The sequence below is a fragment of the Heterodontus francisci genome, chromosome 12 (genome assembly GCF_036365525.1).
Source record: "Heterodontus francisci isolate sHetFra1 chromosome 12, sHetFra1.hap1, whole genome shotgun sequence".
Taxonomy (NCBI): Eukaryota; Metazoa; Chordata; class Chondrichthyes; order Heterodontiformes; family Heterodontidae; genus Heterodontus; species Heterodontus francisci.
Window position 1 is genome coordinate 107,622,945 of NC_090382.1, and position 17,722 is coordinate 107,640,666.

A 17,722-nucleotide genomic window follows, 5' to 3' on the forward strand; every position below is an offset into this window, starting at 1 on the left:
CACTTCCCAAATTCGTGCCCATCTTTCACGGAACTCAATGTTTAAATCCCTCCAATCAGGTTTCCGCCCCACCACAGTACCGAAACATCTGTTATCAAAGTCACAAATGACATCCTGTGTGACTGTGACAAAGGTAAACGTTCCCTCCTTGTCCTCCTCAACCTGTCTACAGCCTTTGACATGGTTGACCACACCATACTCCTCCAAAGCCTCTCCACTGTCATCCAGCTGGGTGGGGCTGGACTTGCAAGATTCCATTCTTATCTATTTAATCGTAGCTGGACAATTTCCATCAACGTCTTCTCTTTCCATTCCTGCAGAGTTATCTCCGGTGTCCCCCAATGATCTACCCTTGGTCCCTTCCTATTTCCCATCTACACGTGCCCCTCAGCAATATCAGCCAAAAACACAACAGTTTTCACATGTACACCGACGACACCCAGCTCTAGTTCACCACTACCTCTCTCGACTCCTCCACTCTCTCTAAATTATCAGACTGCATGTCCGACATTCCGTACTGAATGAGCAGAAATTTCTTCCAATTAAATATTGAGAAGACTGAAGCCATTTCTTCGGTCCCCACCACAAACTCCATTCTCCAGCCGCTGACTCCATCCCTTTCCCTGGCAACTGTCTGAGACTGAATCAGACTGTATGCAACCTTGGTGTCATATCTGACCCTGAGATAAACTTTCAACCACCTATCCATCACTAAGGCTGACTATTTCCATTTCTGTAACATCTGCCCCTGCTGCTGAAATCCTCATCCATGCCTTGATACCTCAAGACTCGACTATTCTAATGCACTCCTGACTGGCCTCCCACATTCTACCATTCATAAAACTTGAGGTCATCTAAAACTCTGATGCCCATGTTCTAACGCGCTGTTCACCCTTCACCCCCGTGATCACTGACCCACACTGGCTCCAAATTAAGCAATGCCTCAATTTTAAGATTCTTATCCTTGTTTTCAAATCCCTCGATGGCCTGGTCCCTCCCTATCTCTGTAATCTCCTCCTACGACCCTCAGCTGTCTGAGCTCCTCCAATTCTGGCCTCTTGAGCATTTCCGATTTTGATCGCTCCACCATTGGCGGGCCATGCCTTTCAGCTGCCCAGGCCCTAAGCTCTGGAATTCCCTCCCTAAATCTCTCCACCCCTCACTTCCTCCTTTAGGACATTCCTTAAAAACTACCTGCCCTCATATCTCCTTATGTGGCTCGATGTCCTGTTTTGTTTTATAATGCCTCTATGAAGCACCTTGGGATGTTTTATTATGTTAAATGCGTTATATAAATACAAGTTATTGTTGAGGACAGAAAAGTGTTAAGAGAGATGGCATTGCAGAAGGGTTTAGGGAGAGGGTTCTGGAGCGTAAGGGGATTAATAAGTAAAGGCTCCTCACTGTTAGAACTAGACCTGCATTACAGCCCTACGCACCACAAAGCATATTGGAAGGTCTGAAATGTTTAACTGTAAAATGACGTCCAGATCGTCTATCCGACCCGCGGGCTGTTACCAAGTACGTAGGATTACACGGAATGTAGAGCACAGAAACAGGCCATTCGGTCTAACTGGTCAAAGCTGGTGTTTATACTCCACATGAACCTCCTCCCACCCCTCTTCATCTAACCCCACCAACATATCCTTCTAACAACATCCAATCAGTTGGAGCTGGTTTTGAACTTGGGTCCCATAGGTGAAAGGGCAGTCTCTAATCTACCCAGGCGTAATTTTCTATTTACTCCCGTCACACCCCACCCCCCTCCCAGTGTATTCACAGCTTGCAATATTGTGACAATGTACTTGTGAGTTTGGAGGATGCTGCACTGAAGTTAATGGGAAACTGACTTGCTCAAGGGGTGAAGTCTACGAGGCTTCCCAAACAGTAGAAGACCTGACGAGAGTGGATCTGCAAGGTCAGCTGTCTCAATCCTCACACAACCTGTTCAACAGAGTCTGGAGCTCTATGAAAAAAACGAAGTGATCTTGAAAACCGGAGCAGGATGAACACAGTTAGAATCTTCAGGGAAATAAATCTCAATTCCTTGAATTTGAACCTGCTTAGTGGAATGTGAAGGAATGGGGGTTGAGGATAGATAGGCACATTACGTGCTTTCATTAAGATTCACAGACCTGGCCTAATCAAGCACATTGTTGGACTGGTTCTGAACCAAACCAGGAAATGAGTTTTACAACAGCTCAGGGGTAAAGAGGCACCTGGGAAGTAATGTGATAGCAATGGTGCATGTCAGTATATAAGAACCTATCCTTTGAAAGATTAGAAGAAAGGGAACTCAACATGGTCAAGTGAGGGCCGCAAGAGTAATAATAAATCAGGCACAATGTGCTCGGGCCTGCTTCTCTGTGACAGTAAAACAACTGCACAGCAGGACCTCTCTCCCATTCCAGACACAATGCAACAGCAACAGAAGCAAGAAATGAGGGAAGACACCCGAAAGATTGACCTCACTGACCAGAACAACCTGGACCACTGGAATAACTTGAACAGGAGCCCCCACAATGGCAGGCCTGTTAAAAACATACCTCCAGAAGCAGAGGGAGCTTGCAAACAGGGAGAACTATGGCCGGAAGTTTCCCCAACGGCGGTGGTGAAGAGGGCTGGAAAATTGATTGGAAGGTGGGAGGGTGGAGGGCCATTCCCGGCGGTTTCCCACCTCCGCGGCAATTTTACACGGGGTGGCAGCAACAAGAAACAGTCCATCCACCCCAGGCCAATTAAGACCCTTAACTGGCCCATTAACTGCCACTTAAGGGCATCCTCCTGCTGCCGCTGGTATTTTACCCATGGCGGGCAGACGGCAAATGGCCCAAAACACTGGCAGGTAAAACCTGCGGCCTTCTTGCAGGCTGGAGGGGGTGGCCCAACTGATCGGGCCCTTGTGCCCCACAGAGGACTGCTCCCGAAGTCCCAACCGCTTCCAAAACACACAACACTCCCCCCCTTGCCCAAATGCCCCCACATGCCTCGTTGGGGCCCAGCCAATTGTCCTCGGCAAGGCCCCAGAAACTGACCTCCTCCCCTGAGCCATCCTTCCTCTTCCTCCTGGGTGTCGTCCCAGCGGTGGCCACCATTCCCGGTGGCGCTGCTGGGACTAAGAGCTGCCTCAAGGAAGTGGAAGTCCCGCCCAAATCCAAAATCCCGGCGTGGCTCCCCAGGCCCAGCAGAGGTGGGCTCACCCCCGACTCTTCGGCTGGTGGGTGGGGCTCCCCGCCCAACGTCAAATTCCGGCCTATATTTAACAATGCGCTTAGTAAGCTATTAGGCGGGTACATAGTGGATCAATGACTCTGGGCTGCTGATAAAATAGGGGGATTCTAATGCACTGAAGCACATCAGGAACCAATGACCGGCACAACTGAGCTTGGAGATCGGAGCTTTACTATGAAGGCAGGCAATTGGAAGCGGATCAGAATCCTGTGTACAAGCTGTGGATAATTTTCTTTCTGAGGTAATTATGTGGATTTGAACCTAAAATCCTAGAGGTGAAAGTTTGTGTTGAACCCACTACACCACTCAGTTCCATCCTCTTTTGCAGCCTATCAGCCAGCAACCGGTCACTGATGAGACCTGGGCATTTGGAGGTGGGTTGTGAAACAAGGTGGCTGGTCCTGGTGGAGGAATCAGCATAGGTGGTGCAGGGACCTCTCCAGTTTCTCCGCAGCCTATGGGCACTGAATGTCCCAGGCCAACACAGCTGAGCACCCCCCCCCACCCCACCACCCCCTTGTGTCTGAGGCTGAAAGCAGCCGAAGAAAACAGCAAGACCAGGGATGTGGAGTTCTCACTGATCTTAATGGCAGGACCTCATTAACATCTTGCAGCTCAGCCTTCTGCCTGGGAGCCAGCCAAATGGACCGCCTGGCTAGTGGCAGAAGCTGCTGCCAGAGGTGGGCAAGTGGGAGGAGGGGGAAGGGGCTTGTGATCGGGAGGGCTGGGGAAGGCTAGAGATCGTAGCTTGGTGAGGCTGAAGCTTCTCAGAGGCCTGTGGGTGAGCTCCAACCCCTCCTGGCCCACAAGGAAGCAGCCACTCACGGGGAGCAGGCAGGTCTTGCTTCCCTTTCACTGTCAAGTCTCCTGACCCCTGGGAACTGCATGCGGCATCAGTTGACCTAAAATTGGGCTCCCAATTGCACTTTGGGAACCTGACTTAAATATGTTTATAAGCCTTTCCACAGTTGGGATTGCCCCGATATCCGGTGGCAATAAAATGGCGGCAGTTGCGTCTGGCGGGTTGGGACTGCATTGCTCAAGTTTCACTTTTTGATACCCCCAAGTCTCTCCTGCCCACAGTGTGGGGGGGGGGGGCTAATGTTGAGGCCCAAGGATTAATTTCATTTGTAAACAGTTAAAAATGCTACTCACATCAGCAACTTGTGGTAATTAGCAATGTTTCGAAGCCCCAGGAATTTCTGCACCTTTTCCATCGTTGCTGCTGGCTCCGTACGGAGACTCTGCCCATCGAGAACAAGAATCTGAGAGAAGAAAGTGAGAACTGTGTGACTGGAGAGGGCCGTCACAAGGCTGTGATACTGTGAGATGATACAAAAAAAAACCGTGTATTTATATAGCGCCTTTCACGACCACTGCGTAACCTGGGCATCTCAAAGTGCTTTACAACCAATGAAGTACTTTTTGAAATCTAGTCATTGTTGTAATGTTGGAAATGCGGCAGCTAATTTTGTGCACAGCAAGCTCCCACAAACAGCAATGAGATAATGAGCAGATAATCTGTTTTTGTGACGTTGACTGAAGGATAAATATTGGCCAGGACACTGGGGAGAACTCCCTTGCTCTTCTTCAGAATAGCACCCTGGAATCTTTTACATCAACCCGAGCAAGTAGATGGGGCCTTGGTTTAACAACTCATCCAAAAGATGGCACCTCCAACAGTGCAGGACTGCTGTGCCAAACCTTGATGTTTGTGCTTAAGCCATGGATTAAGACTTGAACCCACAACCTTGTGACTCAGAAACAACAGTGCTACCAACTGAGCCAGGGTCTATCGGAAATGGTGATGAATGGTGCAAGGTGCTGCTTTCATATTCCTGCCAGGGTAGACAGTCCAGCTATGTTGCGAATGGTGTGAATACGCACACCTCCTTGGCAAATGGCCCTCAGGATTTGGGAGGAGTCATGTGCATGGCAGGCTGGCAGAGGGAAGTCATAAAATCATAGAATGGGTACAGCACAGTAGCAGGCCATTCGGCCCATCATGTCTATGTGCTGGCTCTCTGAAGGAGCAATTCACCTAGTGCCACTCCCCCGCCTTCTTCCCTTTCAGATATTAGTCCAATTGCCTCTTGAATGCTTCGATTGATCCTGCTTTCACCACACTCTCAGGCAGCGCATTCCAGATCCTAACCACTGGCTGGATGAAAAAGTGTTTCCTTATGTTGCCATTGCTTCTTTTGCCAAGTACCTTGGGGTGGATTTTATGGTGGGCAGGGGGTGGGTTGGGGGGGGGTAGTCATCCACTGACTGAAAAGTCGGTGGTGATCCCACCTCCACCGGGCCTGGGGATCCAGACCAAATTTTATGGTCCCCAGGCCCTGAATTGGTCTTGGGCGGGATTTCCACCCTATTGAGGCAGGAAAAGTGGTAAATTTTTGGGGCCTTGCCGGGGGCAATCGGTTGGGCCCCGGTGAGGCAAGGGGGGGGTTGTCGGTTAGGGGGGCAGTGGGCGCTTTGTGCCTTGGGGGAGGTTGGGACTTCAGGGGCGGCCCTCCGTGGGGCACAGGGTGCCCAGTCAGGAGGCCCCCCACCGCAGGCCGCCAGAAGGCTGCCTCGTTTTTATCAGGCAGCTTTTCTGAGGCTTCAGACGCCCACCAGCCAACCCGTGGTGGCGGGCGGAGGCCCTTGAGTGGCCGTTAATTGATCTTGATCCTTCCGCTAATGGGAACAGTCTCTCCCTGTATACTCTGTCTAGACCCCCGGTAATTTTGAACACTTCTATCAATCTCCTTTCAAGCTTCTCTTCTCCAAGGAAAACAGTTCCAACTTCTCCAATTTACCTTCATAACTGAAGTTCCTGATCCCTGGAAGTATTCTCATGAATCTTTTCTGCATCCTCTCTCATGATTTCATATCCTTTCTAAAGTATGTTGCCCAGAACTGGATGCAATACTCCAGTTGAGGCCAAACCAGCATTTTATACAAGCTCAACATGACCTGCTTTATTTTGTACTCTATGTCTCTATTAATAAAGCCTATGATACTGTATGCTTTATTAAGCACTGTCTCAACTTGTCCTGTCACCTTCAATGATTTGTGCACATATAGACCCAGGTCACTCTGCTCCTGCACCCCCTTTAGAATTGTACCCTTTACGTGCTCTTCCTATCAAAATGTATCACTTCACACTTGTCTGCATTAAATTTCATCTGCCACTTGTCCGCCCATTCCACCAACCTGTCTATGTCTTTTGAAATTCTACACTATCCTCCTCACAGTTCACAATACTTCCAAGTCCCCCAATGCAACTTCAGCAGTGGAACAGGGCCCCATGAATCTTGCTGGCTTTTTTGTGAAAGTGACTGAGAAGTCGGGAGTAAAAGTATCATCCAACGTGCCTGCGTTTTGCAACTTCAGTAACCTGAGGGCATCAGGGAAATGAACATAGCTATTTTAGGTACTTGATGACTAAAAAAAAGGGTGAATTTATCTAACATATGTACCACCCAGATAGCTCAATTGAACTGAGCGAGTTTCTTTGAAAAAACAAGGATATATAAGATGGTATTCCTGACAGAAAAAGTTGTTCTGGTAGTGGTCTGTAGCAGTTTGGGGGAAACAATTTGTTATCGAGGGCTATGGAGAAAGAGCATGGCAGTGGGCCTAATTGGACAGCCCTTATCAAAGAGCTGGCACAGGCACAATGGGCCGAATGGCCTCCTTCTTTGCGGTATCATTCTATGATTCTATTTCCCTTAATAACATCAGCTGCAAGGTGAAAAATCCTCCTATTCTTGAGTGCTCTCCAGCCTTAAAACATCAAAAAGGAGTTCCGTATTTTGGCATTTTTGAGCAGAGGGGTTCTTAGTTTCATCATCACTGGCAACTCTGAGTCTCCTATGATCCGGAGTGTACCTTTTCCTGCCCGATTTTGAGCTAAACCATAGCAAGACACTGGGATTGTAACAGAGGATCCTTCTTCTGTACAGCAGCTACCGGTAAGTTTCAGGTCCTGCCATGTAATTGCATGTGTAAAGGTATCTTCAGTACCTTGTTCTATGGCAGCGAGGCCTGGACAACGTACGTCAGCCAAGAGTGACGTCTCAATTCATTCCATCTTTGCTGCCTCCAGAGAATCCTTGGCATTAGGGGGCAGGACCGTATCTCCAACACAGAAGTCCTCGAGGCGGCCAACATCTCCAGCATATACACCCTACTAAGCCAGCGGCGCCTGAGATGGCTTGGCCATGTGAGCCGCATGGAAGATGGCAGGATCCCCAAGGACACATTGCACAGCGAGCTCGCCACTGGTATCAGACCCACCGGCAGTCCATGTCTCCGCTTTAAAGACGTCTGCAAACGTGACATGAAGTCCTGTGACATTGATCACAAGTCGTGGGAGTCAGTTGCCAGCGATCGCCAGAGCTGGCGGGCAGCCATAAAGGCGGGGCTAAAGTGTGGCGAGTCAGAGACTTGGCAGTTGACAGGAAAAAAGACAGAAGTGCAAGGGGAGAGCCAACTGTGTAACAGCCCCGACAACCAATTTTATATGCAGCATCTGTGCAAGAGTCTGTCACTCTAGAATTGGCCTTTATAGCCACTCCAGGCGTTGCCCTCAATGCAGCCCAGCCTCTACCAGTCATGGATGAGCTGGACATACAGCCAACCAAATCGGAACTCAGTGATGCCATTGATTCCCTAGCCAGCGGAAAAGCCCCTGGGAAGGACAGCATTACCCCTGAAATAATCAAGAGTGCCAAGCCTGCTATACTCTCAGCACTACATGAACTGCTATGCCTGTGCTGGGACGAGGGAGCAGTACCTCAGGACATGCGCGATGCCAACATCATCACCCTCTATAAAAACAAAGGTGACCGCGGTGACTGCAACAACTACCGTGGAATCTCCCTGCTCAGCATAGTGGGGAAAGTCTTTGCTCGAGTCGCTCTGAACAGGCTCCAGAAGCTGGCCGAGCGCGTCTACCCTGAGGCACAGTGTGGCTTTCGTGCAGAGAGATCGACTATTGACATGCTGTTCTCCCTTCGTCAGATACAGGAGAAATGCCGTGAACAACAGATGCCCCTCTACATTGCTTTCATTGATCTCACCAAAGCCTTTGACCTCGTCAGCAGACGTGGTCTCTTCAGACTACTAGAAAAGATCGGATGTCCACCAAAGCTACTAAGTATCATCACCTCATTCCATGACAATATGAAAGGCACAATTCAACATGGTGGCTCCTCATCAGAGCCCTTTCCTATCCTGAGTGGTGTGAAACAGGGCTGTGTTCTCGCACCCACACTTTTTGGGATTTTCTTCTCCCTGCTGCTTTCACATGCGTTCAAATCCTCTGAAGAAGGAATTTTCCTCCACACAAGATCAGGGGGCAGGTTGTTCAACCTTGCCCGTCTAAGAGCGAAGTCCAAAGTACGGAAAGTCCTCATCAGAGAACTCCTCTTTGCTGACGATGCTGCTTTAACATCTCACACTGAAGAATGCCTGCAGAGTCTCATCGACAGGTTTGCGTCTGCCTGCAATGAATTTGGCCTAACCATCAGCCTCAAGAAAACGAACATCATGGGGCAGGATGTCAGAAATGCTCCATCCATCAATATTGGCGACCACGCTCTGGAAGTGGTTCAAGAGTTCACCTACCTAGGCTCAACTATCACCAGTAACCTGTCTCTAGATGCAGAAATCAACAAGCGCATGGGTAAGGCTTCCACTGCTATGTCCAGACTGGCCAAGAGAGTGTGGGAAAATGGCGCACTGACACGGAACACAAAAGTCCGAGTGTATCAGGCCTGTGTCCTCAGTACCTTGCTCTACGGCAGCGAGGCCTGGACAACGTATGCCAGCCAAGAGCGACGTCTCAATTCATTCCATCTTCGCTGCCTTCGGAGAATACTTGGCATCAGGTGGCAGGACTATATCTCCAACACAGAAGTCCTTGAAGCGGCCAACACCCCCAGCTTATACACACTACTGAGTCAGCGGCGCTTGAGATGGCTTGGCCATGTGAGCCGCATGGAAGATGGCAGGATCCCCAAAGACACATTGTACAGCGAGCTCGCCACTGGTATCAGACCCACCGGCCGTCCATGTCTCCGTTATAAAGACGTCTGCAAACGCGACATGAAATCGTGTGACATTGATCACAAGTCGTGGGAGTCAGTTGCCAGCATTCGCCAGAGCTGGCGGGCAGCCATAAAGACAGGGCTAAATTGTGGCGAGTCGAAGAGACTTAGTAGTTGGCAGGAAAAAAGACAGAGGCGCAAGGGGAGAGCCAACTGTGCAACAGCCCCAACAAACAAATTTCTCTGCAGCACCTGTGCAAGAGCCTGTCACTCCAGAATTGGCCTTTATAGCCACTCCAGGCGCTGCTTCACAAACCACTGACCACCTCCAGGCGCGTATCCATTGTCTTTCGAGATAAGGAGGCCCAAAAGAAGGCGTTGCTTCACAAGCCACTGACCACCTCCAGGCGCTTACACATTGTCTCTCGAGACAAGGAGGCCAAAGAAGAAGAAGGGTATCTCCATTAAAGATGGAAAATGACAGGTTGCAGGTTGAGCAAGTTTCTTTTAGATCGAGGGAAGGAAGATTTAAGACCAGACACAGCTAACAACATGTCAGATGGAATAACCCAGAAGCAGAACAATGAACATCATCTCACATTATCCTCCCAGAGGAAGATGGGGCAATGATACCAACCCATCAGCTCCTCAGCCTGTAAGTTCTGGAAACACTGCGAACTACAAGCTTGTGGACTTTAATCTATTCACTACAAGTGTCTGTCTAATGGTGTTAAATTGTCAGCTGTCTAACGAGTCTACTAGTAAATTAATCATACCAATTTATATCAATTCAGACACTGATCTCAACTGTAAGTTCATTAGTGGTAGAAATGAACTGCCATTCTAGTAAGCAAATTGCGCAGTTAATGTTCAAGTCATTACGAGGTTAATAAACAATTGGAGTTCATAATTTTATTGTCTGCTTCTTTTTCTGACGATTTGGTAAGAAAGGGCTAATTGATTCACTCAGTAGCTTGTGCGTACCCTAATGGATGGTTAGTAGAGAGAATGCCTAATATAATGCGAGTTGTTTGATGGAAGACAGGCTGCAGGCCGTATTTATGGCATCATTAACACCTAGGCATAGACTGGGTATTAATCCCAGACGGTTCTTTGATGGAGTTAAGATGAGGGGTTAAGGATTCGCTGGTGGCCTTGATAAATATTCTTGTCAGGTTTACTGATCCCAGTGTGCTTATAGCCTGTTCTTTGAACCTAATCCAATTTTTATGAGCCATACCTTCACTGCATATTACAACCTCCCTTGACAAAAGAGGATCAAAAATATGTTTCCTGCAGTAACTTTATGATCAGATTCATTGACAAATTGAGAAGGCTGTTTAAAAGCATATGGGATCCTTGGCTTTAAAAGCAAGGAGGTTATACTAAACCTTTATAAAACACTGTCTAAGCCTCAGATGGAATATTGTAGCCAATTCTGGGCAGCTTCAGGTCAAGGCCCTGGAGAGGATGCAGAGGAAATTTACTAAAATGGTATTAGGGTTGAGGGACTTCAGTTATGTGGAGAAATTGGAGAAGCTGGGGTTGTTCTCAGAGCAGAGAAGATTAAGGGGAAATTTAACAGAGGTGTTCATAAATCATGAAGGGTTTTGGTAGAATAAATAAGGCGAAATTTTTCACTGTCACTGTCAGAAAGGTGGGTAAGCAGAGGATGCAAATTGAAGGTGATTAGCAAAAGAAGCAATGGTGACATGAGGAACAGCTTTTTCATGCAGTGGGATGCAAAGATAAAAACATTTTACGCAGCGAGTTGTTTGGAGCTGGAATTCACTGCCTGAAAGGGCGGTGGAAGCAAATTCAATAGTAGCTTTAAAAAGTGAACTGGATAAACATTTGAAGGGGAAATATTCGCAGGGCTATGAAGAAAGAGCAGGGCAGTGGGCCTAATTGGACAGCTCTTATAAAAGAGCCAGCACAGGCACAATGGGCGGAATGGCCTCCTTCTGTGCGGTAACATTCTATGATTCTATTTCCCTTAATAACATCAGCTGCAAGGGGAAAAAAATCCTCCTATTTTTGAGCGCTATCCAGCCTTAAAACATCAAAAAGGAGCTCCATGTGTTGGGGTTTTTGAGTAGAGGACTTCTTAGGTTCATCATCACTGGCGACTTCGAGTCTCCGATGATCCAGAGTGCACCTTTTCCTGCCCGATATCTAGCTAAACCATAGTAAGACACTGGGATTGCAACACTTTCTTGTTCTGTATAGCAGCTACTGGTAAGTGTCAAGTCCTGCCATGTAATTCTCCTCTCTTCAACTGGCAGACTGCATATATATCAGGCATAACACACTGCACTCCACTAATTAACAGAGATCATGTAAATGAACAGTATATGGCATAAAACAGTGAGTCACTATTCTCTTTGATACCTAAAATAATGTCTTTCTGTACAGGGACTTTAAAACTGAGGGCCACCTCTTATACTGTGGAATGCTGAAGAAGCTGACACCATTGACCTTGGACCCCAACACAAACTCTGAGTCCTTGCCAGGGGCTCTGTCACCTTGCCTGGCCACTAATCTCTGGCTTTTTCACTATCGCATGTTCCGTTTGCCCACTGCCCCAACCTCATGATGGAGAGAACTTGCCTGGTTGGCATGATAGTGCCTAAGCCAGCGCTCGATGTGCATGGCATACCAGCCTGGAATCAGGCACCGATTCTGGAGAGCTCTCAACTTTGGCATCGTGTCCACTCCAGCAGTGATCACCTCGTAGAAACTGTACTTCAGGGCCACTGGGTCATCGTGAGCTCGCTGGTGCTGGGAAAAGCACAAAAACAAATACTTATTTCCACGTTTAGGTAGTATGCAATAACATGCAGGATATTGTCAGAAGACATCCAAGGAAATGTATTTTTCCCTCCTATTCCATTTCCTGAAGATCTCAGTTCCACACCCACTCAGTAGCAGTGTGGTGCCTTGCCCATAGTTAAAATGTTAACCAGTGTTGAAGAACCATTCGCTGCGGAGAACATCACAGCTCAGCGTGACCACGTGCTCACTCAATGACTCCCTGCCTGCATGTGCACACACACTCTGTTCAGAACAGAACCCACTGCCGCACCATTGCGACCCTGACGATTCACTCCTTGCCAGTCCAAGTGACACAGACCGTTTCTAGCGAATTGGGGTCTGTGTTTTGCAATGAGCGCACACTCATTTCAATTTGGATCCTTATCAGTGGCAGGCCAAAGTGACTTTGCTGTCGTCACATCAGGATAGATCTGAACCCAGGTGAAAACAGCAGTGTGTAATCTACATAGACGCTACAACACAGAAACAGGCCCCTGGTTCCCGCCAGTCTGTGTCAGCGTTTACCCTCCAAATGACCACATTGTCCTGGTCACATTTAACCGCCCTGTTCCTTTATCCCCTTTACCTCCATCCACCTATCCAATCTAATCTTGAATGACGACACAATTTCAGCATCAAGCAACAACCAATACGCGACACTTTTAAAACTCTTTGCTGCACGTTTGAAATATAAACACTAAATCCACTCTTCTGATGTTTTATGTCTGTTTTTAAATTTTTTTTTAGGGTATGGCCATTGGAAAAGGTAACGCTGATTTGCACCTGGTACCAGGAGTAAGCACGATCTGCAGGGCTGATCAGGATGGTGATGATTTTAGCTCTCGGCATTAGAGCTGCTGCCCGTTTCGGGGTCACCTCGGAGTCAAAGTAATTCGCACTCTTCTCGAAGAAAAAATCCGAGCTTGTGTTGGAAGGAATGGGGAAAAAATCCATATACCTGCATGGAGGAAAGAGATGGGGATCAGCTACTTAGGAAAAGTCAGGCATGTTTGATATATGATGTGGTTTGCTCAATAACCCAAGGAGCACTCTGTTCACCCTTTTCCTGCTGGCAAATGCCAACTCAAGCTGGAGTACAGCTCTATAATAAACACCTAACTAATCATTTCTCATGCGTGAGTCGAAAAAGTAAGGCTAAGAAATTCCCACTGTGCGTTCACTAACCTACGATTTTCCTGGCCCTTAAGATGAATAGTGAATCTCAACTGGAGACAGCATGAGCTGAAAACTCCACCCTCCGTGTTCACAGTACATCAGACCCATCCCTTTCTGATTGATCTCAGCCTGGGCTATCTGCATTCTCATCATGTCCCTCAACCCTTCTCTTGCCTATAAATGTATTCAACTGCCTCAAATCCATTTGTTCTACCTCTTAAATTGTGTTCCCTGGTATTTGACGGAAATCAAATGTTCTGAAGAAGGGCTTCTACCCGCATCAATTATATAGGGCTTTGGTGAATCTGGACCTGGAATATTGTGTACAGTTTTGACTTCCTTATCTAAGGAAGGACATAGTTGCCTACGAGGGGGATGCAATAAAGGTTCACTAGATTAGTTCCTGGGACGAGAGGGTTGTCCTATGAGGAGAGACTGAGTAGAATGGTCCTATATTCTCTGGAGTTTAGAAGAATGAGAGGTGATCACATTGAAACATGTTAAAATTCTGAGAGGGCTTGACAGGGTAGATGTTGAGAGGCTGTTTCCCCCTGACTGGAGAGTCTCAGGATTAGGGTTGAGATGAGGAGAAATTTCTTTGGAATGCTCTACCCATGGCTGCTCAGACATTGAGATTGAGATCAACAGATGTTTGGACACTAAGGGAATCAAGAGATAGTAGAGGTGAAGTAAAAGATCAGCCATGATTTTACTGGATGATGGAATAGGTCGAGGGGCTGTATGGCCTACTCCTGCTCCTATTTCTTATGTTCTTAAGTAAAACAATAACTCATTTTTTCTTCAGATATTGATGGACCTGCTGTACATTTGCAGCATTTTCTGTTCCTGTATTATAAAAGCGTGGAAATACCTCTCTAATACAAATTCAGTTATAAAAATTGCTTGATGCGACCTTACTAATATACACGACAGAGTAGTGAAATTCTACTATGTTGTGCTCAAGCTTACTGTTTGCAGCTAAAAAACATGGTAAAGGCTCAAGCGATCAATAATTTGCACTTATACAGCACATTTAATACAAGAAATATCTAAAGAAGCTTCACAACTAAGGGGACACTGAGCTGGAAGGGATTCATTGGAATGGGTGACCAAAACCTTAGTCAGAGAGCTGGAGGTTTTTAAAGGTGGGAAGGTTTATCGGGAGCTCCACGAGAATGGAGTGAACTGAATACTCCGCCATCAGTGTGGGGTGGGGGTTGGAGCGAAAGAAAAGGGGAATGCTCAGAATGTCAGGAACGTTGTCTCCAGATTGATCAATTTAGCAACTTGGATGCCTTCAGGCCCATTGTCGGGTTTGCTAGTGCAGCATAATGATTTCCAGCAGTCATACACAATGCACCTTGTAGCTTTCAGTCCAAGGCAGGTAACAGTCTATCCCAGAAGCCATGGCAGAGGGGCATTTGGCCTTTCAAGCATGTTCTGATATTTTGCGAATCACTGCAGATCTGTATCTTTATGCGTAATTACATGCCTTTTCTCGACTTTTCTTAATCCCCTTATTTCCCAGGTACATGTCTGTCTCCCTTTTAAACACCTCAGCTTTTATAGTCCTCATGTAGTGTTCACAACAAACTCTCAACCATTTGTGTGAAGAAGTGTTTCTGGATTTTCTTTTCATTGGCTCAGCTTTCATTCAAAGAAAGCATTCCAAAATACACACCTTGTTACATTCCACCTATTTCAGTGAAATTTTATGACCAAGGCCAAGGCTATACTTCCCCATCTAATTTAACTGATAGAGTGGTTGGGAGTGTAAGGCTGTGTGTGAGTGCACAGTTGGTTGTCTAGCTGCTGTTTATTTTGCCGCCTTACCAGTCAATGCCCTTATGATAGTTCGGTCCATTAAAGAACTGTAGCTCCTCAAAGCTGTCTGGGTTTGGAGAATTACTGGTAACATCTGCGTGCATAGTGAGGAAAAGATAGAGAGCTGTGGTACCTGGGGAGAGAGGGAGATCACTGTTACCTTCGGTTACTTTATGGCATAGCTTTATGTAAACGTGTAACTAAATGGGGCTGGTTGTAATTAAAAGCAGGATTCCCATGTTTTCTCAACTACTTTCATTACATTTCCTAATCCAAGCAAAATACTCCACAGCATGAGGTCCAACAGATCACCACCCACATATTCACATTTTCAATAAACTATATGTTTCTAGCTCACTGTCTAAATCTGCCTAAAGACCCAACTGGTCCACACCCGAGACTCTAATTCCTCTGCTCTCTCCCTGACCTCCTGAGTGTTTCCTGCACTTTCTGTTTTTGTTTCGAATTTCCAGCATCTGCTGCTCTTTGATTTTTTTCTCACACTACAAGCCTGATTGGAGTTAGTCTTTGGCTTCGGGTAGCAGAGTCAGAAGGATTGAGTTCAAGCGGAGACCGGAACACTGGCTCTGAATACTGGGGTGACGCCCGATGGGAGTACTTGTGTCCAATGGATGTGTCCCCCATCACTCATCATAGAGGGCAGGTGGGGCTCTTTGGCCTTGGTTATGGCTCACGTGGGAGATGATGCTCCGCAGCTTAAATCCATGAGGAGGGCATTGGAAAACCACCTCAGCTACTCTTCCCTTGTGAGTGGTTCAAAACCCTCACATGTGAGACTCAAGGTAGAAGCTGCCCTGGAGCAGAACATAAAGGGTGCACTGACTGATCCAATTGTTTGCATATCTCACTGGTTGGAGTCATACCTAGCACAAAGGAAGATGGTTGTGGTTGTTGGAGGTCAATCATCTCAGTCTCAGGACATCACCGGAGGAGTTCCTCAGGGTTGTGTCCTAGGCACAACCATCTTCAGCTGCTTCATCAATGACCTTCCCTCCATCATAAGGTCAGCAATTTGTATGTTCACTGATGATTGTACAAAATTCAGTACCATTTGCACCTCCTCAGATATTGAAGCAGTCCGTGTCCATATAAAGCAAGACCTGGACAACATCCAGGCTTGGGCTGATAAGGGGCAAGTAACATTCGCGCCACACAAGTGCCAGGCAATGACGATCTCAAACAAGAGAGAATCTAACCATCTCCATTATCATAGCTGAATCCCCCAGTATCAACATCCTGGGGGTTAGCATTGACCAGAAACTGAACTGGAGTAGCCATATAAATACTGTGGTTACAAGAGCAGGTCAGAAGATGAGAATTCTGTGGCCAGTAACTCACCTCCTGACTCCTCAAAGCCTGTTCACCATTTACAAGGCACAAGTCAGGAGTGTGATGGAATACTCTCCACTTGCCTGGATAGGTGCAGCTCCAACAATACTCAGGAAGCTCTCCACCATCCAGGACAAAGTGGCCCACCACCTTAAACATTCACTCTCTCCACCACCGACGCACAGTGGCAGCAGTGTATACCATAACAAGATGCACTGCCGCAACTCACTATGCCTCCTTCGACAGCACCTTCCAAACCCACGACCTCTACCACCTAGAAGGACAAGGGCAGCAGATGTATGGGAACACCACCACCTGCAAGTTCCCCTCCAAGTCACACACCATCCTGACTTGGAACTATATCGCCGTTCCTTCACTGTCACTGGGTCAAAATCCTGGAACCCCCCCCACCGCCTCCCTAACAGCACTGTGGGTGTATCGACACCAGATGCACTGCAGGGGTTCAAGAAGGCAGTTCACCACCACTTTCTCCAGGGCAATTACAGATGGGCAACAAATGCTGGCCTGGCCAGCGATGCTCACATCGCACGAAATGAATTAAAATAAGCATTTTTCACAATAAGCCATTTTCAGAATTGTGCTCTTTTTAAAGATTCTGATACTGGGGGGAATGGGGAGGGGGGTCGCGTGGTGCATGGTAGGGAGGGGGGAGGTTTTCACCTCCTGGGACGGGAGAGAGGGTGGGGGTTTAAAAATGGGAAATGGATCTGCAATTGCAGTTTTAACCAAGGGGATGGGGCTGGTGATTGCCCTGCTTTCCGGAGGCGAGCTTGTCACTAAAATATTTTAATGAGGCTGCGTGTCTACGGTTTTATTTCTGTTCCATATTTAATGTTGGCCGGCCGGGTTTCTCAGACCTCAGGAAACCCGGCAGCTGATGGGAGGTGAGAACGGCAGCATTGAAGAGTTAAGTGTTTTCCCAGCACGGCTTGTGGGTCAGGGGGAGCATGAGTGCTTCCCCCGGCCCCTCGGGTTTACTCGCTTCCATTCCCGCGATTGGCGCCCAACCCCCACTGATTACTGACTCCTCTCCCTGCACTTGCCTGTGCCCCTCAACCCCGATATCCGAAGCCGAGCTGTGGCGTGGTGCCTCAGGTTTACCCACCCAACAACCAGCCAGCCTCTCAATCTGGCTGGCAATGATTGGGAAACGGAAAATTTAAAAGAGGTTCTGCCATTAAACTTGACAGGAACTGCGGAATACCCATACTAGATAATCTAAAGAGCAGCTTGTGGCTTAGTGGATATTTGTACTGCCTAGCCTA

The 17,722-nt window shown here is 47.5% G+C and overlaps 1 protein-coding gene across 7 annotated transcripts in view; it reads right to left on the reverse strand.

Moving 5' to 3' along the window:
* ndst1b (N-deacetylase/N-sulfotransferase (heparan glucosaminyl) 1b) overlaps positions 1-17,722 on the reverse strand; it is a 301,326-nt gene that overhangs the window by 8,089 nt on the left and 275,515 nt on the right. For all 7 annotated transcript variants that reach the window (XM_068044050.1, XM_068044049.1, XM_068044048.1 and 4 more), the window contains 4 exons: positions 15,096-15,219; positions 12,870-13,044; positions 11,883-12,053; positions 4,387-4,496 (listed from right to left, as the gene is read on the reverse strand). In XM_068044050.1, the coding sequence (XP_067900151.1) occupies positions 4,387-4,496; positions 11,883-12,053; positions 12,870-13,044; positions 15,096-15,219 (580 nt within the window). The remainder of the gene's footprint in view (positions 1-4,386; positions 4,497-11,882; positions 12,054-12,869; positions 13,045-15,095; positions 15,220-17,722) is intronic.